The 25,286-nt window shown below is 45.9% G+C and overlaps 1 protein-coding gene across 1 annotated transcript in view; it reads left to right on the plus strand.

Annotated features, from left to right (window-relative positions):
- Nucleotides 1-14,385: 14,385 nt before the first annotated feature.
- The window catches only part of LOC121167126 (methyltransferase-like protein 24), a gene marked incomplete at its 5' end in the record, with an annotated part of 66,363 nt that continues 55,462 nt past the window's right edge, over nucleotides 14,386-25,286 (plus strand). The window contains 2 exons of the mRNA XM_040996511.1: nucleotides 14,386-14,484; nucleotides 21,691-21,830. Of these exons, the coding sequence (XP_040852445.1) occupies nucleotides 14,386-14,484; nucleotides 21,691-21,830 (239 nt within the window). The remainder of the gene's footprint in view (nucleotides 14,485-21,690; nucleotides 21,831-25,286) is intronic.

Genomic DNA, 25,286 nt, shown 5'->3' on the forward strand with positions numbered 1-25,286 from the left:
ACTCCCAGATGGCTGCAATGGCCAGCACTGGGCCAAGAGCTAGACGCTCTATCAGGGCTCCAGTGGCAATGTCAGGAGCCTTAGCACTTGGACCATCCTGCTGCTGCTTTTCCCAAGCACATTAGCAGGGAGCTGAGTTGGAAGTGGAGCCGCTGGGACACGAGAAAGTATCACAAGCGGCAGACTTACCCACTACCCTACAATGCCGGCCCCACAATTGCTAGTTTTTCATGAAATGCCTTGAATTTCCAAAAATGACTTCTTGCGGTTTCTCTCAAGGTTCATGCTACACTACATGTCATCTCTGGTTTTTAGTTTAGTTTGGGCAAAGCTGAATTTCCACCTAAAGAAAGAAAGAGCATTTATGTTTAGCTGGGTTATGGCATTACTCTAAAGCTTAGTAAATGTCCCCACTTTCTTCCACAGTAATAATTTAAAAAATGTTCTCAACCCCAACATGTCATCATGGCTTTGATTCCCTGGTGTTCACATCAGTGTGAAAATGTCCCTTAGAGCTGTGTCAGTGGGGAATGGAAGAGAAGAAAGTGTGCAGTGTCTTCACCAGCCTGAAGTCTGACTAGGAAACTGAGAGCGACACACTTGCAGCAGATGCCAGCAAGCATCCCATTTGGGATCAATCGAGAAGGGAAGAAGAGGGACCCACACTGCACCCTGGAGATATGTGGAATTTGAGCTGGCTGGTGATTAAGGGCGACAATTCTGGGGAGGATGAAAAGGCCTGCTCAACATACTAGGGGCAGGATGCATTTAGCTAACAGACTGGGACGGACATTTAGCCTAGTGGTTAAGACACCGGTTAGGACCCTTATTAGAGTGTCCAGGTTGGACACCCAGGTAGAGTGGTTCAATGTGGTTGGGTCCCTGCCACCACAAGGGAAACATACATTCAGTTCCTGGTTTCTGACATCAACCTAGCCCAGTGTAGGTTGTCAGCATCTGGAGAAAGAGCTCCCACACACGAGTTTCCTTTTCCATGTCTCTGTGCATTTGTCTCTCTTTCTGTACCTCTCAAATCAATTGGAAGGAAGCAAGGAAAGAAGAAGGAGAAAAGGAAGGAAGGAAAGGAGGGAAGGAGAGGATGAAAGGAAGAAGGGAGAGATAAAACAGGCCGGAGAGCAGAATTTGGTTTTGTAACCAGAATTTCCTTGTGGTCTTTATCTGAGCTTTCACCAGCTTCTCTGAGTTTTATTTTGACACTGAATTTGACTTTGGCTACCCGGCCCCCCTTTTTTTTTCTCTCTCTATCCAAGAAATCTCCAAGAGACCAAGGGTTTTTTTTTCTGGTGTTCAGTCTCGGATGGTACAACACCAGAAGGTTCTGCAGGGTACCACCCATCGTAATGATAGCCAAGTTCGACCTGGTGCCTCTGAGGTGCGTGATCGGTCAGGACAGGCCAGGGATGCTGAGGAGCACATATCCACCTGAGTGTCCACATTCCTGATGTCAGTGGATTAAAGCAATAGGCTCTCTTTTTGTTTTGTGCCACATATCTAGTGAGGGTAGCTGGGAGTGAGGGGCCAAGCCTTGGTATTGGTCATTATTCACAGACTCAGGCTTATACAGGCACCATTGCTGTTATCTTCAAGACCTGAGGTCTCTCAGCCTAAATCCTCATGCCTGACTCAGGACATCTTCAGTGCCGCAGTAACTTTTCTTTTTTTAATGTGTTAGATCTCTGAGGGATAAAGAATTTCACAAATCTGTTATCTATCATTTTGATGGATTTTATTAGCTTAAGAAGTCACATTGACCAAAATAAAAGAATTTTTTAAAAAAGGAAGTCACGTTGGTCTTCCTTAGGAATCCCTTATAAATTGCTCTGTGGTATGTTGCATTCACACGATCAGGAACCTTGGGTGTGAAGCAGGCAGGACCTTGAGACCCAGAGGGAGACACAGTGTAGCTGAGCAAGGCTAGGGCCAATCAGCACTTCCAGCCAATCCCTGCCACCACCTACCTGTGTGCCTTCTGTAAGTCATGTCATTTCTATGAACAAAGGTTTCCTTCAACTGTAAGGTGAAGAGTTGGTCTGGCTTATCCTTATGGCCTCCTTTTTTTTTTTTTTTTTTAAAATCTTATTTAAAAAAATTTATTTTCTCAGCCCTGAGCATTGGCTCCCTGGCTAAATTGACTCTTCACCCTCTTGCAAGCACCAGAATCCCATACGGCTACTGGTTCATGTCCTGGCTGCTTTACCTCCCATCCAGCTCTCAGTTTATGGCCTAGGAAAGCAGTTGAGGATGTCCCAAAGCCTTGGAATCATGCATCCATGTGGGAGACCCAGAAGGAACGCCTGGCTTCAGCTTGGCTCAGCTCTAGCCATTATGGCCACTTGGGAAGTGAACCAACAGACAGAAGATCTTTGTCTCTTCTCCCCACAAATCTGATCTGTCTTCCCAACAAATATAAACAAACCTTTTTAAAAAGCTTTTTAAAAAATTTATTGTCTTTATTTGAAGGGCAGTTGCACACACACACACACACACACACAGGTGTGAAGAGATGCAAAGAGAGCTTCCAGCCCTCAATTCACTCATCAAATAGTTGCAGTGGCCAGAGCTGGGCCAGGCTGATGCCAGAAGCTTCTCCCAGTCTCCCATGTGGGTGGCAGGCAGCACTTGGGCTGTCCTCCACTGCTTTTCCAGGTATACTGGCAGAGAGCTGGATCAGAAGTAGTGCAACCAGGACTCTAACTAGCATCCATATGGGATGTCAGTGCTACAAGTGGTGGCTAAAGCCACTATGCCACCCCACTGGCCCCACAAATGACATGTAAAGTGAATCTGGGGTGGGGGAAGAACAGCATATCTGACTTCAAAATGCACTGCAAAATTATAATATTTAAAACTGATGTAAGAACAGGCACACAGATCCATGGAACAGAGTAGAGCCCAGAAAGTAATCCATGTATGTAAATAAATTGATTGCTAACTAAGATGTCAAGAACATACATCAGAGAAAGGATAGCTTCAATAGGTGGTATTGAAAAAAATGGCCACATATATGTAAAAGAATGAAATACAATCCCTACCTGTCTCTATAACAAGAATCAACTCATGATGGATCAAAGAGCCAAATGTTAAGATTGGAAATTGAAGCTGTTAGAAGAAAACCTAGAGGAAACACTTCAAGATGTTGGTGTAGGTGATCATTTCTTGGATAAGACCACCAAATCACAGGGCACAAATCAAAACTAGACAAATGGGATTGAATCAAACTCAGAAGCTTCTGCATAGCAGAGGAAATAATCAATAAAGAAACATCTGACAGAATGATAGGAAAGATTTGTAAGGTACTTATCCAATAGAGGATCAATATCTAGAATGTATCAACAACTCAGAAAACTCAACAATAATTTTTAAAATCCAGTTAAGAAATGGTCCAAGCACCCTAATAGACAGTTCTCAGAAAAGGAAATAGAAATGGTCCATAAATATATGAAAATATGTCAAATATCACGTGTCATCAGGGAAAAGCAAATCAAAGCCATGATGACACGGTCAGAATAGCTAATATCTAAAATACAGAAAGCAACAAATGCTGGGTGTAATAAAGGGGAATTCTTATATATTGCAGCAGGAATGCAAATTAGAGCAGTATGCAGGTTTCTTAAAAAAAAAACACCTGGCGCAAGTGGTTAAAGGTATCCCATATGAATTTTCCAGCTCATATTTGGGAACCTGCACAGACAATCCTGGCTTCGGATCGGCATAGTATCGGTATGAATCATCGGACGGAAGATCTTTCTCTCTGTCTCTCCTCTCTGTATATCCGCCTTTCCAATGAAAAAATAATAAAAATAAATCTTAAAAAAAAACACCTAGATATAGACTTGCCATATGATCCAGCAATCCCTAGTGGGTATAAACCCAAAAGTCATGAACTCCAGCAAAAAGATGCCTGCATCACCACATTTACAGCAGCATCTTCACAGTCAAGATGTAGACTCCACCAAGGTGTCCATTATCAGATGAATGGAAAAAAATACGGTACATACACACATGATGAAATGCTCAGCTATAAAAGGAATGAAATCCTGTCATTTGCAGCAAAATTGATGTAAGTGAGGTCTTCATGCTGAGTGAAATAAACCAGACGCAAAAAGACAAACATTTGGCCTAGTCTCCCTTGGATGGGTAAACACAAGTAGATAGATAACAAAGCCTCCATCTGAACACAGCCTGTTGATTGCTAGGGGCTGGAGGGATAAAACGGAGCTCCAATTTATATACATATAGGGGAAGCTGGGTATGGTTCATTCCTTGTGACAAAGCCACAAATATGACATATTAACAGGAGAAATGGGATGAGGGGTATGTTACTGTCTCACGATTTTTGTTTTATAAATTTAAAGCTATTCTTAACTGAAACGTAAAGAACATTTAAAAACATCTCCCCCACCCCCACATACACACACAGAATTCAAGATCTTTTCTTAGGTTTTCATCTTTTAGTTTCTGTAACCTTGCTTTGATAGGGTTTTTTTTGGGGGGGGTTAGTTTTTATTTGTTTATTTTATTCTTCGTGGAAGGAAGCTTGTTTATTTTTCTTTCATGCAAGGGCTTTTAGCCCTTTCCATATCCATACAGATCCACTCTGTTTATTGGCATGGTTCGCTCTATCACTGCCACTAATCCCTGTCTGAAATGGGCCAAGGGGCACTGGGCCAAGGTCAGAGCCACTTTGGCTCCTTCCTCTCCCCCTTTGAGTTCTCCATCCCGTTTACCAAATAGCCCTTAGTCCAGAGAACCGTGCAGCTGCAAACGTACCCTAACTGACCTCCAAACAGGACTGCCTCCTTCAGCACTTTTTCACATTCCCGAAAAGGGCCACTTGGCCTTAAAGATGGGCCATCTTTCATTGAGGCTCAGGGCTTCAGTGCTGTTGGTTCCACAGGAGCCCAGGTGGCCCTGCGTGCCTAGTTTTACACTGCTGGCAGCTGCCCACAGATGAAAAGAAACATTGCTGGGGCTGCCTCTGACTTGCCAGGCACTATAACTTACAGTGCATTCCAATAGAGAAAAAAAAATTTCTATAAATACAGAATCATGCAAAGAATGTTCTGGAACTGGAGTCCCATCTCTAATTTTCAGTCACCGTATCTTCATTGCTATCTAAAGGCAAGAAGCAGCAGCATGGATATGAGATGTGAGTAGAATGAAACTGACTGGAGAGTTCATGAGTAGTGAGCAGGCAGAGGTACACACACACACAACACACACACACACACACACACACACACAGAGTCATGTGCTGGCCATGACATAGCTAGTGGGAGGTGACAGCCTCACAAAGACCTGGAGACTGTTAACCATTGGGCAATCCTTGTAAAGCATGCCTGGGGTCCTGGTCTCCATGGTGCTCTTTCCCTTGGGCCTGCTGAGGGTGCAACTCCTTGTATCTTGCTTGTTCCTACCTGCTCTCCAAGGAGGTGGTTCCAGAACTTGGCTTTGGTTCACATATGGGGACCCTGTCCCCTGTAGCTGCAGTACTGTTGTCAGGCTTTGGGGTGGGATGCTGTTGCTGTGTTTCAGATGCTCTCCAAGGCCTTGTGTGTGTGTGTGTGTGTGTGTGTGTGTGTGTGTGTGTGTACGCGCATGCATGTGTGTGCACACATGCTTGCTGCCACTATCCCTATCCATTGGCTTTGGTGGCTACTCAGGATGCCAAGCATCCTCAAAATGGGTTTCTGAGCTGGTGCTGCAGGTGTTTTAGGCTGAGGGAATGCTTCAGGAACTGGTGACATTCCTGGGGATGGGGAGGATGGTCACTGATGGGAGCTCTGACTGCTGGGAGTCAGGTGTGAACTCAATAGCAGATTGCTTCAGTCTCAAGAAAATCTAGAGAACTTGCATATTTTGCATAGGCTGTGCATACATGTGAAGGGTGTGTGTGTGTGTGTGTGTGTGTGTGTGTGTGTGTGTGACAGAGAGAGAGAGAAAGGAGAGAGAGAGTGAGAGAGAGATTAGAAATAAGATGCTTTCCTGCATTCCTGTTTATTGACTTGGGGGAACATTCCTGAACTAGCCAGCTTGCAAAGCACGAGCCAAGTTCCCCATGCCTTTCCTGGTCCGTGTAGAACTGCATGCAATGCCTGACTGGACATTTGAGTCCCTGCTATGTATGCAGACATTGTCTAGTTTCGATTTCATGGAAATGAATGAATGCCTCTCGAATCTCACTGGAAATAATCCTGTTTGAGCTTCCCTTTTGCCTGCCTCTACTCAAACCTGAAAATCTATGATATTTTATCCTCTTAACCATCCCCGATGCATCTACAGTTCACCTGCCTTTGAACCATTTGGACACACAGAAAATGTGGTGAGTTGAAAGACAGCAGCTTCAGAATTAAACCCAGCTCCAACACTTTGAGGCTCCCTTTCCCATCAACTTACCAGAATAATTTGGGAAAAGAAATCTAGAGCTGAGTGTTTGGTCTTCCTTGTGCTGCTTTTTTTCCTTTTTTTTCCCCCTGCCTTCCTGAAAGTTATCAGGGTCTGCTAGAATTAGAGTGCATTTTTTTCTTGTCAGAGTTGATTTGATTTCTGGTTCCCTTGCCTCCCAGCCCACACTCTGGGAAATGCTGCAGAGGTGGCAGATTGATGGGGAAGGCGTTCAAGTTGCTGTTCCGGACTTGGATGGCAGCAGGCAAGCTGTCTGTTGCCAGAGACATTTAGCAGAGGCACTTGGGGAAATGGGGCTGGGCCTTGACAGGGGAGGGGAGCTGGGAGAAGAGTTCCCTGTGGCACGGGCCTTTTCCCACCCACCATTTTGACCCTAGCGCATGACTGAGTCTGTCCCCAGATGAATAGAGGTGCAGTTCGGGGTTGTTGTCACACTGAGCTTTCGTGTTGTGATGTATTTGCAAGGTGGGTGGGATTCTTTGCTTTTTTTTTTTTTTTTTTTTACTCAGGGGTTTCCTGAGCTGCTTACATGTTTGTGTTTATGTCTTTGATCAAACGTGGGGCTTTTTCAACCATGATTTCCTTAAATGTGTTTCCCTATATTGCATTCTTTTTCCTGCTCCTCCAAGCTATCAGTGACACGAATACTAGACTTCGTCTTGTTATTGCACAGGTACCCTATCTGAGATTCATGGATTTTTTTTTTCCTCCAAGTAATTTATTTCTCTGATTCTCCAATTCTGTTCTTTCAGTTGCTTGTCTTCAACTTCACTAACTTGTTTCATATTCATTCTGCAGTTGACTTCACCCACTGGGGTTTTTATATCAGTTATTATATCTTTCTGTTCTAAAATTCCTGTTTGGCTCTCTATACCTCCCATACATTTGCTGAGATTTCCTATCTTTTCATGGGTTTCAAGAGTGTGTATCTTGACTTCATGGAGCACTTTTACAATAGTGAAGTCTTTGTCAAAGCATTTCAATATTTGTGTCATTGCCTGCATTAGTAACTCTTGGTTATGCTTTTCTCACATCCATTGCAATTTTCAAGATCTTACAGAGGTAGCTTTTGGATTATTTCCTTGATGTTCGAAATGTTATAAGACTTTAAGGTGTTTTTAAAGATTTGTTTATTTATTTGAAAGGCAGAGTTAAAGAGAGAGGGAGAGATCTTCCATCCAGTGATCACTCCCCAAATAGCCACAGAGACCAGAGATGCAATGGTCAAAAACCAGAATCTAGGAGCTGCTTCCCCTGGGAATGCAGATGCCTTAGCACTTGGACAAGCTTTTGTTGCTCTCCCAGGCACATCAGCAGGGAACTGAACTAGAAGTGGAACAGCAAGGACATGAACTGGTGCTCTATGGGATGCCAGCACTAAGGCAGAGGTTTTACCCACTATGCCGAAGTGCCGGGCCTAAGACTCTAAGTTTTTAAAATATTGTGGAAAATGTTAATATATGAGGAGTCTTCAAAATATGCATGGAAATGTGCATTACGTGAAAACTAGATATGAATTTTTTTAAAATACGCACCAAAATAAAAATTTTTCCCCCACTAGATTTTCGAAGTTCCTTTGCATTTATTTTGACAGGCAACCAACCTGATTGGATTCAGGTCTCAAGTTCTGATAAGCCTTTTATGGGTTGTGATTTGTTTTTTGAAATAATTTTTATTTATTTCTTATTTGTTTAATTCTTAAGTTTTTAAGTCTACTCCCACTCACCTTATCAAAAATGTATGCAACAGGGCCAGTGTTCTGGCATAGTGGGTAAAGCCACTGCTTGCAATGCAGACAGCCCAGGTGGACACCATTCATGTCCTAGCTGCTCTATTGTTGATCCAGCTTCATGCCAGTATGCCAGGGAAAGCAGCAAAACATAACCCAAATATTTGTGTCCCTGCTTCCACATGGGAGACTGGAGTGGTGCTTTTGGCTCATGGCTTCAGCCTGGCCTAGTCCTGGCACTGCAGCCATCTAGAGAGTGAACCTGTGGATGGATGATATCTCTCTCTATGTCTCTTCTTCTCTCTCTGTGGAACTCTGACTTTCAAATAAATAATTTAAAAAAAAATGTGCACAACAGCCAGAGCTGGATCAGGCTGAAGCTGGGAGCTGGGAATTCAATCCTGGTCCCCCACATAGTTGGCAAAGACCCAAGTACTAGAGCCGTCAGTGCTGCCCCCTAGCGTGCACAATAGGAGGAAGTAGTATCAGGGAGCAGATTCAGGACTTGAACCCAAGATCTCTAAATACCCAAATGCCCACCCAGTTGCAACTTCAATGTCAGTTCTGTTTTCATAGCCTTGGTTTTCTGTGCTATAAGACTGGCCCTTTGTGACCACTCTGGATAGAAAGCTGCCTGTCCGTGCGGACTAACCATGGCCAGGTCTGAGCCATGTGCAGTTCTAGGGCAAACCCAGTACTTTGGATTGATTTGCTAAGTTGCTCCTTCTCTCCATTTGCCTATTACTCTCCAGTTCCTTGAGGTTCCTGAAGCCCGGGGTTGTCTGGGATTTCATTACTCCATTCTGCCTGCTCTTCCTGTAACTATGCTTGCTTGAGTCCAAGGCCAAGCTGGGGCAGGGAGGAGAGAGAACACAGGCAATGTGGTTTGCCTCATCCTCCTGAGGCCACAGTCTCAGACTGGAGGGGACGCTTCCTTCTGCCCACAGTTTCAGGAGCCTTTAGAAACCTGCTGTGGTCTCTTGGATCTCAGTGGGAATGCCTGGGATGCTAAAATTGAGAGAAGGAAAAGATGGGGGAGGAAATGAAAACAGGGGTTCCCTCCCTGATCCTGAACTCTCAGTGGGGGCCATTGCAGTCCTGAGAGGTGCCTGGGGTATACCAGCAGGACAAACTGGGATGCACTGGCTGCAGGTGCTATAAGTGCTTTGAATTCTGATCTTTCCCAGCTTGCCTGATGTGACGTGCTTTTTAGGTTACTTAGGTACTTGTGCTGAGTCCAGGTGGTTTACACAAGACTGCAAACGAGCAGGTGTGTGAACTGCACCCACCATTCCCGGCTCTCATGACCCCTGGCCACACTCAGGGAGAACCCACCAGCACCTAATGGCCGAGGTCTGCTAACTCTAGCTATGGCTGGATTCAGGAGCACCCTCCACAGCTCTTGTGGCCTGCCTTCCCCTCCTCAAGAGGGAGAAACAATTTCCTTCAGTCATGGCTTTCTGCCCAAGAACAGATGCTCCGAATTAGCTCAGAAGGGCAGCAGGATTGCTCAGTAAATATATTGGATTGGTTTGGGGCTTGTTTCTTCCGGAAAACTTGGGCTCTCACAGAATCAGCACAGCCACATTTCCTGGCGCCTGGCTGAGTGGAAGCCTCGGAGCCTTGTTCTCTCCCACGGGCACACACTCCACCCTGTTCAGGATTCCATTGTCACCAACTCGCCCAGCACTGTGTTGCTGACTTGGACCTTGCAGGGACTCGGCAGCTATGGGCATGTTAGGACTCTTTTAGACACTCTATCAAATATCCATCAAGAAATATCAGCCGGGGCTCACTGTGATGCACCAGGATCCCATCTGGGTGCTTGTGGCCTGGGAAAACAGTAGATTATCTGAGTATTTGGGTCCCTGCCACCCACATGGGAGACTCAGATGGGGTTCTAGGTTCTGGCTTTGGCCTAATCAAGTCCTGGCTATCTGAGGAGTGAACAAGTGAATGGAAGATTTTTCCCTCTTGCAATTCTGTCTTTTAAATAAATAGATCTTAAAAAAAAAGAAAGAAAGAAAGAATGCTGATGACAGCACATTGTTTTTAGTTGGACAATTTCTTCCTGAGCTGTATGAAGTCATTTATAAATGTGAAGACAACCGTTTGTGAAGAAGCGAACTGTTATTCCAAAGTTTAAGACAAAGCCAGCTTTTACACAAGGCAGAATCAGTAACTATCTTTTCTAGGTCATGGATGGTCCTGTTTTGTTTTTCATGCCACTAGCTTTGCTTAGGGCTTATGGTCTTCGTTTTCTACAAGGGAGCTTTAAAAGTTCAAGGAAAATGCACATTCTACAAAACTATGCATGCATTTCAACATTTTTTTTTGCACCAAAATCAACTTGTGCTTTAATTCTGTTTTCCCTGAGTTTTTTCAGGCTTTCGGTATTTTATGCCTAAGTGTAGGTTGGTAGGAAATGGAATATTTTAAAAGATTGATTTAATTTTGTATTATCTTTGAGGGGTGACATCCGGCAATTCTGTTTTATGGCTTAGGAGAATCACTTTCCTTTTTTTCAAGAAACAAGCTATAATGCTGAGATCACAAAGGATAAAAATACCAGGAGGCCTTGCAGTTGTGCACATTGAGATCTTATGGAGTCAGACGCCTGATCTTCTGGCAATAAAAGACTCACCTTTGGGGAAGGAAGACCTCCAACTTCAAAATCGACGCCCCCCTCCACAGGGAAGGTGTTGGACAGGCTTTCACAAAACAACACATGGTTCCTTCCAGTCCTTTGAAATTCAGGCCCCAGGCTGGCATTATGGCACAGCAAGCTAACCCAATGATGGCATCCCGTAGCAGAGCACCTGTCTTTAGTCCTGCCTACTTCCTTTGGACCCATCTCCTTGCTAATCTGCCTGGGAAAGCAACAGAGGATGGCCCAAGTGCTTGGACCCCTGATACTCATGTAGGAAACTCAAATGGTGTTCTAGGTGCCTGGATTCTCTCTGTCACTTAGCCTTTCAAATAATTTCATTAAAAAATATTTAACAACAGAAAATTCCCCTACTATATTGAGAAATACTTGTCTGGTGTGTGTGTGTGTATGTGTATGTGTGTGTGTGTGTGTATGTGTGTGCGTGTGTGTTGGGGGCTAAGCCTCCTTTATGTGAATATCTTAATGGTTTGTGGGGCAGGACCAGACAAATTTCAAAAATAGAGAGGGGTCCCCATCCCTGCTGGGGCTGATAAGCAGGTCTGCTCCATGAGCACTCACTACAAGGTTGCACCTGCTATTTCAGCTCAGGCCTGGCAAAGACAGTATAATCTGACACAGTAGTCTTTTAAGCCAGCCTCTGCCACCCACATGCAAGAAAGTTTGGATGGCAGATAAAACTGGGGATCCATATCTCCACCTGCTGGGAGCTAAAAGGGTGAATTATTAGGACCACTTGATGTTCAAAATACTTGATCAGTGTACTTTAGCAGTTAGGGAATTGTTTGAGGATAAACATTATTATAAAATAGTATTTTCACAATAATATTTAATGTTATTTTTGATGGTGTTTACATAGTTGGTTAGGGTGGGAAGGGTCAAGGGTTAGGGGAAAGATGAGACCATTATTTCCAAATTTTCTTTTTCTTCTTCCTGTATCTGGGGGAAGGAGGAAGATAAGGGGAGAAGCCACACTCAGCCTCCCAACCACTTCAGTACCCAGGGATGGGGAACAGCTACCCGATGTCATCCCAGGGTTCCCAGTGTGGAGCATGCTCCAAGGGTTCTGCTTAAATGGTTTTGATAGTTCTAAAATGCGGCCAATCTCACCACACCAAAGATGAGCAAATTCTTCCAAGGTCCAGTGACTGACATAGTCCACCTTAGAGCCTCCAATCGCATAGATACTTGATGTCAACGCCTGGCTGGTGTAGTTGACCAATTTGTTCTGTCCTTCATCCTTTGCTATGGTATCAGATGTCCTCTGCAGACTCCGATAGACTGTTATATTCTCCATGTATGTCTGTGTATGCCGTCCATTGCTCTATCTGAGCCACTGAAGAGGCCCAGTTCTGACACATGAATTCAAATACAGTGGCCTTGCTGATGGAAGTTCCCCAGAAGTCATTCCTCACCTACAACATACTGGCTTCCCTTTAGGTGGGGCACTAGGAAGCGTGGTGGCTGCATTCATCTCTGTTTTTTCTTAAGATTAGATTTTGGAAAGGCAGCGTTACAGAGAGAGAGAGAGAGAACAAGAATGAGAGAGATCTCTTACCTGCTAGTTCATTCTCAGAATGGTACAATGACCAGAGCTGGCCAGATGGAAAGCCTGAACTCCATCCAGGTCTCCCACATGAGTGCAGGGGCCCATTTTCTGCTGTTTTCCCCAAGTGCATTAGCAGGGAGTTGGTTTGGAAGTGGAGCAGGTAAGACTCACACAAGCCTCGTTTATAATAGCAGACAGTGGCTTAAGCCGCTGTGCCACAATGTTGGGTCCACTTGTGCTACTCTGTTAAATTTCTCTCCATGCCCCTTCCCCCAGGGCTTGTGTGGGCTCTCAGGTGTCACCAGCCACAGGTATTGTGTTGGTTCTCACTGATTTCTTGAAATCGTAGTAGTCTCTTTGCAGACTTCCCTCCGGTTTTAGCCAGTTTGAAGGAGCCCACTGAATCCTGCTGAGATCTGACTGATTTTTTTCTGAGTCACTCAGATTAGAAAGATGGTTATAATCTAGTTATCACAATCTGTCCTCCTTGCCTTATTCCAAGTAAACAGTCTTCTAGGCCAAGCAATTAGAATCATCTGGAGCAGGGGTCAGCAAAGTACGGCTCGCAGGCCAAGGGCAGCCGGGCGCCGCCTGTTTCTGTAAATGAAGCTTCATTGGCACGCAGCCGCGTCTGTTTGTTTTCTTGCTGTCTGTGGCTGCTCCAAGCCACAGCAGGAGGTGAGGCACTACAATCCAAGTGGCCTGTGACATCTCACTATTTGACCCAGGATTGGAAAAAAAAGAAAGAAAAAAGGAAAACCTGGCTTACACTTGAGTTAGAAGGAAACCAGAACGTGTGTACTGCATTGTTCTCATCAAGTTTTATGGGTCTGATGAAACCCTGGGGGAGCTTCAGGTTGCTGTAACTGCTGTAGCACCTACACACACCCACCCGCTGGCAGGTGCCTGTCCTGCTGCTGCATAGCGGGGGAGAGGAGACAGGAGGCCGTAACCCACAAAACCAGGATGTGCATGTGTTCAAAAGCACTTATGCTTCAGGATTGTGGCAGGAAGTTGTTTTCTGGAAAGAATGACTCTGTGGAATGTCTTAGTCTTCCTGCACACATCTAACCCCCTCACCTCCACCTGTCTGACTCTGGGAGATCTTCCTGGGGGAATCTGAGCTTGGTACAGCAAGGCTGATGCTCAACAAATATTGCTTGATGGACTGGGTGGCAGTCAAGTGCTGCCATGGTGCCAGGCACACACCCATGAGTGATCCCTGTCTTATTCCCAGTCACCTCCCTTGCTTTCTTGATACCACCCAAGGGGCTTGTGTTCCTGGTCTAACCATTTGGCCATGACACCTGTAGTCTTTACTGAAGTCAGATAGTCAGGTATTCCCCTGCTGCCTGCGGGAACTTTTGCCTGCCTTCCAGCCTGGCTCAACCACTGCTGTGAAAAGGGATTCAGAGGGTCATGCCTGACTCCTCTTCAAGGCAGTGCTTTGTGTCCCCTGTTGAAGAGAGGGCTCTGAGTTCCTTGCCCCCGCTGCACTGTCCCAGCTGCAAAATGATCAGACGCCGTCACCCTGTGCTGAGGAAGCTGTCCGGATCCACTGAGTGCTTCTTCCCACCAAGAGGCCGCTGCAGCATGACAGCACTACTAAGGACACCGCTGACCTTGGGGAGTCATCTGCCTGAAGTCCTGAATTTTGGGGACTGTAATAGACCAGTGGGCTTAACCTCTGAATGGGGACTAGCATCATGTAACATTGAAGCCACTATGAAACAAGAACCCAGGAGGGCAACTAGAGATTGCCTTTAATTCGAAGCCTTCGGTCAAACAGGGCCCCAGGACCATGGCCATCCTCTGCTTCCTGGAGAGCTGGGCTTTCTCAGGCTTCCTGGATCTCCCTGTGATTGACATGACCCAGATGCCAGCAGGTGCATTTGAGTTGATTGCTGCTTGGTCTGCTGCTGGCCACGGTAGCCTTGCTCTTTTCAACCCCAGTTCCTACCCTCCCAAGCCCCCCTTTCCTTACCACTGCCTGTATTCTCTCATCTCCCACAGGGTCCCCGATGGCACATTGAGCTGCAGCCTTGGGCCGGCCCTGCCCACTCCCTAGATGAAGAAGCCACGAGGTTCCTGAACTACATCAGCACAACACAGGTTGGCTCTGGGGGTCATGTGAGATCCGGTTGGAATTTCTGGCTCCTACTGGTTGATCTTGTGAAAGTAGGGTTGATTGAAAGAGACGTGGGGCAGATCTCAGCAACTCCTGGAGGGACAGCGCAGGGACATAGGGCACTAAGATGCTCCCCTTTTGTTCTGCCTCGCAGGAGAGGGAGGTGTTTTAAGGATTCATCTCAAAGCCTTCTGAGGATCCACTTTAGCAAACTGTTGTGGGAGGCATCAGTTCCCTCCCTGTGAGCAGGCAAGTGAGGGTGTTACCAAGCACAGGCACCACACAGAGGCCTGGGCTTCCACGTGGACCTGGAGGATTTTTGCCTTTTCAAGGTTTGGCTCCAGATGCCAGGCAGCTCGGGGATGTGTCATGTGATAGAGCACAGGAGCCTGTGCAAGCGGAAGAAGTGACTGCTTCCGAAGGCGTATTGTTTCCTTCAAGCACTTTGCAGCCTTCCTGAGTGCCAGTTAATATGAGTGACTTAACCCATCCTGGCAGCTCCTGCCAAGCTACTGGCTGTATTAGGCAGAGACATCCACTAAGTCAGAAGAGTTCATCCTTGGGCTGTCTAATCCCGGGGGAAGGAGAGACAGGCGAGGACATTTAGTCTATGAACTGCGAAGTGCTAGTAGATTAACACCTGCCTTGGAGCTGAGCAGAGGCCACGTTTGTGAAATTGCCCCCACTCCAACCCCAGTGGAGCTGAGAGAGAGGAGAGACAAGTCTGACTTCGTTGGATCTCGCTTTGGCCCCTGGCTTTGGGCATCCTTCCTTCTCACAAATCTCACTGGCAACAAAGCCAACTTTGCCCTCTGGGGAGAGAAAATGTTCCTAGATCTTTAGGTGGCTAATTTGAGGGTAAAAGGAAGTCTTCCTTTTCATATGCAATCAGACAGTCCTAGGATTTTCCTTTTTGTCACCCACAAGTGGAAGTGAAAGCTGGTGTTATTAATTATGGGGTTGGAATAATGAATTGGTCTCTGTGCTTTACATAATTTCATCTTATTTTGTAGCTGCAAATTAATTTGGTGGACTTATACAGACTTAATTAAAATGCTGAAATGTTCATCTTAGTTTGGTTTGGCAAGAAGGAAACATAGCTGGACCTGTTGACTTTGGCTTTAAAAAGCCCTTTAAGGTGTCAGAGGGGTCGGCAACATTATGGCACAATGGGTTAAGAAGCAGACATTTAGGGTATGCATATCTCCCATCTTGGAGTGCTTCGTTTTTGAGACCTGGATATTCTGCTACCAATCCAACTTCCTGCTAGCATGCCTAGAAAGCAGTAGATGATGGCTTAGATGCTTGGGTCCCTGTCATTCACATGGGAGATCCAGATGGAATTCCTGGCTCCTTGTTTCAGGCTGGCCCAGTCCCAGCCATTGCAGGCATTTGGAATATCAACCAGAGGGACAGAAGGTCTCTCTCTCTCTGTTTCTCTCTGTACCTTTCAAGTAAATAAATAAGTAAATAATTTAAAAATAAAAGGCCCCTAATCTCTCTCTCTGTTTCTCTCTCAACCTTTCAAGTAAATAAATAAGTAAATAATTTAAAAATAAAAGGCCCCTAGAGACCCCCCCAAGGAAACCAAGTGGCATCAAGTTTATGAATTGAAGTTGGGGAATATGACTTGTACTCCCTACCTCCCAAATCAGTGTACTGAATGCAAGCCTTCAGATTCCATTTTATATGTTTTTCAGGCCAGTGTTCTAGTCATGATAGAAAGTATACTGGTTTAGAAATTTCTTAAGGCATGAACTGATGGTTTCAGATTCCTCTGAGATCTTTCCCCTTGAGCTGCCGACTGAGAGAGAATTCTTTAGCCACTGCACGGCATCCTCTGATGTGATGTGACAAGATACCACGGCCCGGGTGATTTACCCTGCTTCCCCTACTCTCGCTGTTCTCCTGAAAAGGAAGCATTTGGATTAGTTTCCAAGGTCGCTCTTAGTTCTCTGATCTTGTACTGTGCAGAGAATAGAGAGTTGTTTTTAACTATATACTTTTAAAAAGATCTTTTTGTCTATTTGTGAAACAGAGGAATGGACAGACAAGCCGGCAGACAGACAACCATAAGGTGCCAGGAACTGTGCCAGGTCGTGAGGCTCTTCCTCCCAGAAGCTAGCGTGCCAGTTGTGAGGACAGATCAACGGAAGTATTATTCATTGTTCACTTTGATGAAGGCCTTAATAGACACTTGGTTGGTAGGGCCACTGAAAGGACTTTTTAAAAATGTTTATTTATTTTTATTCAAAAGGCAGATCAGATTTACAGAGGGGAAAGAGAGAAAGATCTCAATCCACTGGTTCATTCCCCAAGTGGCTGCAGTGGCTGGAGCTGAGCTGATCCAAAGCCAGGAACCAGGAGCCTCTTCCAGGTCTGCAACTTCTCTCCCAGGCCATAAGCAGGGAGCTGAATGGGAAACAGGGCAGCTGCCGGGATAGGAACTGGTACCCATATGGGATCCTGATGCTTGCAAGGTGAGAATTTAGTCATTGATCCATTGTGCCAGGCCCTAAAAGGATTTTCTTGAAAAGACTAATGGAAGGTGGAGTGACAGAGAGAGGGCTGGGGAGGAGAGAGAAGAAGAGAAAGAGAAAGTTCCATCCGTTGGTTCAGTCTCCCAAATTCCAGCAATAGTGGAGCTGGACCAGGCTGAAATCAAGAGGTAGAAACTTGCACGTGGGAGTTAGGAACCCCAAAGCTGCCTCCTGCAAGGTGCATTAGCAGAAAGCTGCACGGGAAATGGAGGCAGGGCTCTTTGGTGAGGGATGTGGACGTCCCAAATAATGACTTAATGCAGCACACCAGAACAGTGTCCCCACTGGGATTTTTGTCTTCCACAAAGAGGGTCTTATGATGGGTTTTTAATCATGGGGCCTTTTTAACCAGGGAAAGCACTGTTCTTTGTTCTGCTTCTGGGCTACGAGGAGGCCAGCTGGTAGGAGCCGTCAATAATGATGCTGAGTGGGTCTTAAGCAGAATCTTTGCCTAACCGTTACTTCCTCCCTGCCTCTATGGAATGCAGAGCCTTGGGACTGCTTTTGTGCCTTGTACTTCATTTAGAACTCATCTTGACAGGGAAAGCCTGCAATAATACTCTGAAAAAAAACCTGGTAAAAATCTTAGATCCACTGCTACCTAAAATTTTCACAGTTAGCAAGAATGAGTCATGATGGGTAAGAAAAAAAAACCCTCTGAAGGTACAAAAGCAAATTCCACCCCTGCCTCTTATGCTGTTTTAACAAAACATTATTCTCCTCAACACTGTGTTCCACAAGGCCCCGCATTTGGTACGATTACTGTTGATGTATTTATGCTTCGATTCTGCAGATACTCGCTAGGGACTGGCTTTGTGGCTGGCACTGAGCTGGGCACTGCAGCATCAGACCTGAAGCACACAGGTGCATCTGTATCCCCCAACAGACAGTGAGGGTCAAAGAGTTACATGTTTTAGGAGAGAAGAAAGGCCTGTGGACAGACAGGCCTCTGTCCACTGAGGGGGTATTGGATATGGAGGCACAGGGCCTGGGGTGGTACGGCATCGAACAGCCTTGGGCATGACACTCCTGGAGTCGCACAGGGTACGGTTGGGGTCTTTACAGAAACCCCAAAGGACAAGGGCAGAGTGTGTGTGGGAAGGAAGTTCAGGGTGGGAGGACTGAGTGCCATTGGTTTTCTAACACAGAAGACCAGGATTGCATGGTGGCAGTGTTGTGCGGTTGCTGCTGCCTCCTCTGTGGCCGACACCAAATGGTTAAGCCACAAACACAGGGCTCTGTTCTAAGGAAAGGCTCCAGATTCAGCTTTTTATGGCAACCCCCAAACCATATGCCTTCCGGAAGCATGCCTTGCAGTACAAATGCTTCTTAGCAACACTGGCTCTTTTAAAACCTAAAATATGCGTTAAAATAAACCCAGCTTTCCTATCGACCCTATCTTTCCATCAATCACCTATCTATATCTACCTACCTATCTAATTATCTGCTCATCTATCAATTTAAAAGAACAACCTAAGAACCTAGGCTCTGGAGACTTGCATTATAACTTTACAGTTATAGTTTCTGTTATACCTACTGCTACACACATAAACTTACACACATGCACACACACATTCTAGGATGAAAACAACATAAATATAATCCTGCCTTTAGTGCTGGCTAAAGTATGCGATTATGTTGATCTCAATTGTAGGGATCCTTGCTGAAGTCTGAGATTTTTAAGGGGTCTGGTCCCTTTGCCAGATTCTATTTATGAGATGACAGAAATACTATTTAAGTGTAATAGGATGCAAAATACATTGATAATAAACTGGATCCTTTTAAACAACTAAAAAAATATTTCAGAGCATGCTTTCTTCCCTGAAGTCTACTTTCCTTCCTCCAGGCCACTTTGCTGGAGATGGCTAAAATTATGAGAGGCATTATACAGGCAGGAAGCATAGTTGAGTTGGATCTTAGCTAGAAGTTACTGTCCTCCTTCATTTTGCTTGCATGGGAGTTTATGGAAGCATTAGTAATAAATCTTAACTAGAAAGTTAGAAAATCAATATTTAATTAATTTTTTTGCAGCTGAATTTTATGGAGCCACTCCTAGCTGTTTTCAAAAGCTTATGTCTGTTGATGTGGTGGGTACTAAATGGTTAAAGTGGAAAAATTCTGGTGTGTGTATATGTGCGTTTCTTTGAGCTAAGAGAGGAAGGAGGGATGTTATTGGAGAGATTGAACGGAAAAGAATGTCGCCTCAATAGGTATGTATTTGTGTAAAATGAAATCTGTAGAATAAGAAGAAATGTTTAAAGAACCAGTGTCATCATTAAACATTTATTTATTTTGAGAGAGATAGATCTATCATTCACTGGTTCAATACTCACAGCAGCTGACACTGAGCCAGGCCAAAACTAAAGCCAGGAACTCATTCTGAGTCTCCCATGTGGGTGGCGGGAACCCAAGTACTTGAGCCATCACGTGCTGCCACTTGGGTTGCTCATGAGCAGGGAGCTAGGATCGGGAGTGGGCCGGAACTGGAACCCAGGCACTCAACTTGTAGTCATCCTGAGGCATCTTAACCACCACACCAGACGCCCACCCCAAAGTGTCCTCTTTAATAGAATGAAGCCTGGGATCTCTGGTCTTGGCAGAGCAGGAGTAGCTGGACCTCACAGCCTTGACTCTTGGCCCTTAATACCCACCTGACATTTAGGGGCCTCTGACTACTTGACATTATGGAACCTCTGGCCTTGGCTGAGGGGGTGGATTAACAAAGCTGCAATTTCTGGTGGGAAACTGGTCCTAGCACAGCCTTCTCCTGGTTGCTAAGGCACAGATGAGACCAGGCTGGGATATGTCACAGAAGACCTCCAGTAAACTCCCAAGACTACCTGCTTGCCAATCTCTTGGCACATGCCCATGCCCAGGGCTCAGCCTCACAGAATCAGATTTTGCAGTTCTGCTGGGGGACCTGGGAATCTGCAGTTTACATCTTTCCCAGATGATTTGGAAGCAGGTGAGAGGAGCTGGAGTCAGACTGTGGATGGTGTCTAAATGGACTCATGGCCAAGGCCCTGGGGACATGGCATCCTAACCTGTCCTGCTGTGGGTTCGGAGGGAGAAGTGCACACAGCAGATCAGCATACACCAAAACCCCAGGCCCTGGAGCAGATGGCCTGCCTTCCTGCTGCAAGCAAGGCATGGAACACAGGGCTAACCTAGGAGTCAAAGCCTGAGGTTGTCATCTGTCCACTGGTAGATGAAAAGCATACTGAACTCTGTTTAGTAAATTGAACAACTTGACTTCCCTTGCGTGGGTGGGCAGGCAAGACTTGATTGCCCTGTACCTGCAGGAAAATGGGAGGAGACGAATTAAACAAATGAGTACATGGATGCTCCTTGCTAAATGGATGTTTTCTAGGGCAATGCCTTGAGCAAAAGCCTGATTCCTATGCTCTGATGTTTTTCCTTTGAACAGCATTTGGAGAAAGAGAATGAGACTGGGGTGAAGGAGGACCATGGCCCACTTCTTGAGCTTTGCCCTGAACTGTCCAGCCCTAGCAGAAGCCCCTTTGGTCCCTAAAGAGCAGGTTATAGCAAGAGTCATGCAGGAGCTGTGGGAAGTGTTGTTCTTAGCTTAAAAACATGAGAAATCAGTTAAAGAAAAGGTTTACGTGAAGTCAGAATATCTTGGGAAGGAATTTCCCTGCTCTTATGTTTCCCAGAGATGAAAGCCAGGGACCTCAGCACGCCCTGTGCATCTGGAATGGTCCACAATGCGATAGCAATAGCTGCAGTGTTCAAGAGGCCACACGATGACGGGCAGAGTTTGGAGGATAAGGGGAAATACTGCTTTGCTCAGACGATAACGTCTTGGCTATAGCACTTGCTGTTTTCTTCCGCTCCAGCAGACTCAGCCATGCAGACTGGACCAGTCCCAAACACAAGTCAGCATCGCTTAACGAAGCACATTTGTTTCGTGTGCAGTTGAAATTGGGGCCTTGCTGCTGCTCGACTTAGAGGCACATTCCCTTTGGTTTTCTCATCTCATCAAGAGAAGGGCTTTGGTTTGCTCAGCAAGAGCCTCCCTCCCTGGAACTCCTACCCTTGGAAGAAGCTCATCCAAGCAGTCCGCCTGGCCCAGGGATACTGCCCTGTCAGCAGGGGGCAGCTCATTTCTCTTTAGCCATGAGCAATGACTTCTGGCGAACACTGCCTGCCGGGACCTTGGTGTCTCCACCTTGTCAGCCAGAAATAAGGGATCACCTTGTGAATGTCCTTCTGCCATCTGAGGCCCTGTACTACATGTCTTGCAGAAGGACCACTGCCCTTGATCAGAGCCTTTCAGACAGTCTCATCCTCCAAGAACATCACATAGCCTTGCAAGATCTCACTGATCCCTCTTCCCTCCCATCCCTGTGCCTGGCTTTCCTCTGCTGTCCACCTTGCTGGCATTAGCAGCAGTTAATGTTCCTTTCAACCTCCGTGTGGCTGCTCTAAGGTTACTTAATCATCTTCCATGTAGTTGATATTTCTCCATGCGTTTTACAGCAGTCTGGGGGCTCTCTAGGGAAACGGGAGTAGTTAGCAGGATATAACTCTCCCATGATGATTTCCAGAGATTGGGGAAGCTACAAGTCCCTACCTGCCATTCATCACTCAACATTTTAAATTATCCACATTGATTTCCAATCCTTGCAGATTGCGTGCAATCACATGAGTACCGACAGCCTGGAGGCTGACTTCAGCCCTACCCAGCAGCCCTGGTCAGTGTGTCTTGATGATAGGTTTGGCTTAGCTCGCCAAATCCATAACAAGCAGTGCCGCCTCTACTCCTTAGGGTAAGTTTTTTGTTTGTTTGCATGTGTTGTTTTGTTTTAACAGCAGCAGAAGACATACACTCATGCGGGCAGCCTTGGGATTTTCCAGTAGCACAGGGATGAGTGGCTGCAGTGCAGAGAAGCTGCTGTGTTCCGCCTTCTGCCATCATCCCAGACTGGTCTGTTTGGGAGCTGCAGGCACAGGCTGATACAGTGGCCTCAGCCACTTTTTGTTTTTGTTTTGTTGGTAGTAAGCTGGCAACACGAAGACAGTCCTCTTGGTGAATCCTGTGATCTCTGGCTAAAGCAGGAGTGCCCTCATTTTACAAGAGACAGGATCGTATTCATGAATTCAACTGAGGAAAAAGGAACAAAGAGTGCAAGTTAGCAATTGGATCCACAAGATGAGGGAGTCAAGACATGTGATGGCCACTGCTGCCATTTCTATGTTTTGTGTCAATGGTAAGTGAATGAATAGGAAAAAGGGAAGAGAACATTTTTTTAAAATTTATTAGTTTTATTTTATTTTTAAAGATTTATTTGTTTTTATTTGAACGGCAGATTTACAGAGAGAAATATCTTCCATCTACTGCTTCACTCCCCAAAATAGCTATAACAGCCAGAGCTGAGCTGATCTGAAGTCAAGGGCCAGGAGCATCTTCCCAGTTTCCCACATGGGTGCAGGGTCCCAAGGACTTGGGCTACCCTCTGCTGTTTTCTCAAGACCTAAGCAAGGAGCTGGATCAGGAGTATAGCAGCTGGGACATGAACTGGAGTGCTTGCTGCAAGCAGAGGCTTAGCCTACCATGCCATGGTACCAGCCTCATGGGAGGGAACTCTTATGCAAACCATGTGACTTTGTGAAAACTACTTGAGGAAAAATTGGCATTCAGCCATTCAGGTTGAAAAGGACCTACATGTGCAAATAGATTTGGCGTGCTTTTTGTTAAAGGATGAATACAAAGTACCAAGATGCTTTCACAAAATATTCCAGTGCTTTGTAAACAACCCTGAATTTACAAATGGCATCTGTCTCCACAAAAGGCAGGCGGGAATTTGTTTTTTTTAGAAAACACTGTTCCATAGGCTCTTTGTAGGTGCCTGATGGGTCTCCCAGCTACACCACTGAAGTCCTTTATGTGCAATACTGAGGACTCTTAAAAAAACTGTCATAGGCCAGACCCTCACTTGTGGATTTCATTCTTTCTGTAGTCCACCTGGAGCTCCAGGTGTGGCAACCACCTGCTAGAATGCCAGGTGGTCAGGGTTAGGGGAGACAACTGGGTGATGCGGAGACCCCGAACCCAAGGGTGTAAATGCAAGGAGGGAAGCTGTTGCTGTCAAAGAACAACAAACATTGCCAGCTACTGGGGACTTAAAGAAAACAAAAGATTCAAGTAAGAATTTAAACCTAGCAGAAATATTCTTCTATGGGTTAAGTGAAGATATGTGGGGACATTTGGAAAAATTCCTGGAAGGTACATAGTATGCCAACACTAAGCATGAATTGTCAAATTTCCCTGCACTGGAATTAGTGTGTGCTCTCATTGAATGTCATGAACCTTCTGACATGCTCTCGTACTGACCTGGTGGGACTCGGCACATAGCTGGCACGTGTTTGCTATGGGAAGCCTAGCAGGAGGCAAGGTTGCTGATTGATGTGGGAAGGGAGGGTTGGGTGGAAGGCTTAGCCAGACAGTCAGAATAGAGACCTGGCTGTAGGAACTCGGTCAGTCTGATGGAGGGCTGGGAGCTCTGACAGCAGGGTCTACTTTATGTCCTAATCACAACATCTGCAAGTAACTCCTGAGACTGGTGGTCTAGTACCACGTGCAGATCGGAGGGCTCACTTTGCTCCTCTATTCTTACTTCCTGTGGCTTTTGCAGTTTACTTACTGTTTCATGCTCTGCAATCATTTTTACTTAGAGCGTATAACTGAATACAAATAAAGCTGGGAATGCTTTTTGGGGAAAATACCCTTTAAAATTTTCTTCAAAATATTTATTCAAGAGGCAGAGAGACATAGAAGGAGTTTGGGGAGGAGAGCTCCCACCCACTGGTTCACTTCTCAGGTGCTTTGCGACGGCTGCTGCTGGGCCAGGCTGAAACCAGCAGCTGGGAACTTTCATGTCTCCCAGGTGGCTGGCAAGGGACCTGGTTACTTGAGCCGTCACCTGCTGCCTCCCAGGGCATGCATTAGTAGGAAGCTGGAATCAGGGGACCAGAACTGGAAATCGAACTGGGACCCTATGATTTGGGACATAAGTTTCCAAACTGGCATCTTTAATGCTAAACTGAATGCCTGCCATCAGGGAAATTTTTAAACTTCCTTTTTGGTAGGCCTGGTGGCGTGGCCTAGCGGCTAAAGTCCTTGCCTTGAACATTCCAGGATCCCATATAGGCGCCGGTTCTAATCCCAGCAGCTCCACTTCCCATCCAGCTCCCTGCTTGTGGCCTGGGAAAGCAGTCAAGGACAGCCCAAGGCCTGGGGATCCTGCACCCACGTGGGAGACACGGAAGAAGTTCCTGGCTCCTGGCTTCAGATTGGCATATTGCCGTTGCTCTCACTTGGGGAGTGAATCATCGGACGGAAGATCTTCCTCTCTGTCTCTCCTCCTCTCTGTATATCTGACTTTCCAACAAATAAAATAAATCTTTAAAAAAAATTCCTTTTTGTTTTCCTTAGAGACATTGAATATGATGGTGTTCTAATAAGATTTCAGATGGTCACAAATGAAAAGGTAGTTTGTTATTTTCATTTACATTTTGCCATTCAAAGTCAACATTGGGGAAATAGATGAGAACAGTCAAATCCCATTGGGAAAAGAAATGAACAGATTACAAGTCTCATTATTGCCAAAAAGTTCTGCTTACTTGGAAAGTGGAAACTACAGGAAATATTTCCGATGGCTCCCAAAAGGAGACTTGGAACCGTGGGTGACCATGTTGATTGTGCTAGAAGCCTTAGGCCTGGAGTCCAGATAAGCACCCCCAGAGGGCTTGCACATTGCCGGCAGCATCCCCACTGAGGCTGAGGGAAGAAAGATCCAGCTAAGAATGGCTGGTCCTGAGATGTTGAACAAGACGGGGGAGGGGGGGGTGGTTCCGGCACCTGGTAGTGTTGGGACTGCTGCACATAGGCAGGGAGGGCAGGTGCCAAGTCAGGTGGCCCTGCCCACAGATGGTGTATGCTGCATGCTCCAGGCCAGTGGCAGTAACAGCATGGTCATTACTGCTGAGCCCAGGTATTCCCAGCCAAAATCAGATTGCAACTACAACCAGGTTGAGTTTCCTGGAAAGAGAGAGGGGAGGACTTAGGGACACAGGAGTTAGAAGACAAAGGCTCATGGCCCTACCTTTGGGTTGGCCTTGATTCCTTTTTCCACCCACTGCCTGAAGCAGGTATTAGGTGCACCTGCTATTCTTCATCAGTGCTGAAGCTGATAAATTTCTTTTCAGAGCTTTTTATTGCACAG

This window comes from Ochotona curzoniae, unplaced genomic scaffold (assembly GCF_017591425.1).
Source record: "Ochotona curzoniae isolate NIBS_2020 unplaced genomic scaffold, NIBS_Ocur_1.0 patch336, whole genome shotgun sequence".
NCBI classification, from domain to species: domain Eukaryota; kingdom Metazoa; phylum Chordata; class Mammalia; order Lagomorpha; family Ochotonidae; genus Ochotona; species Ochotona curzoniae.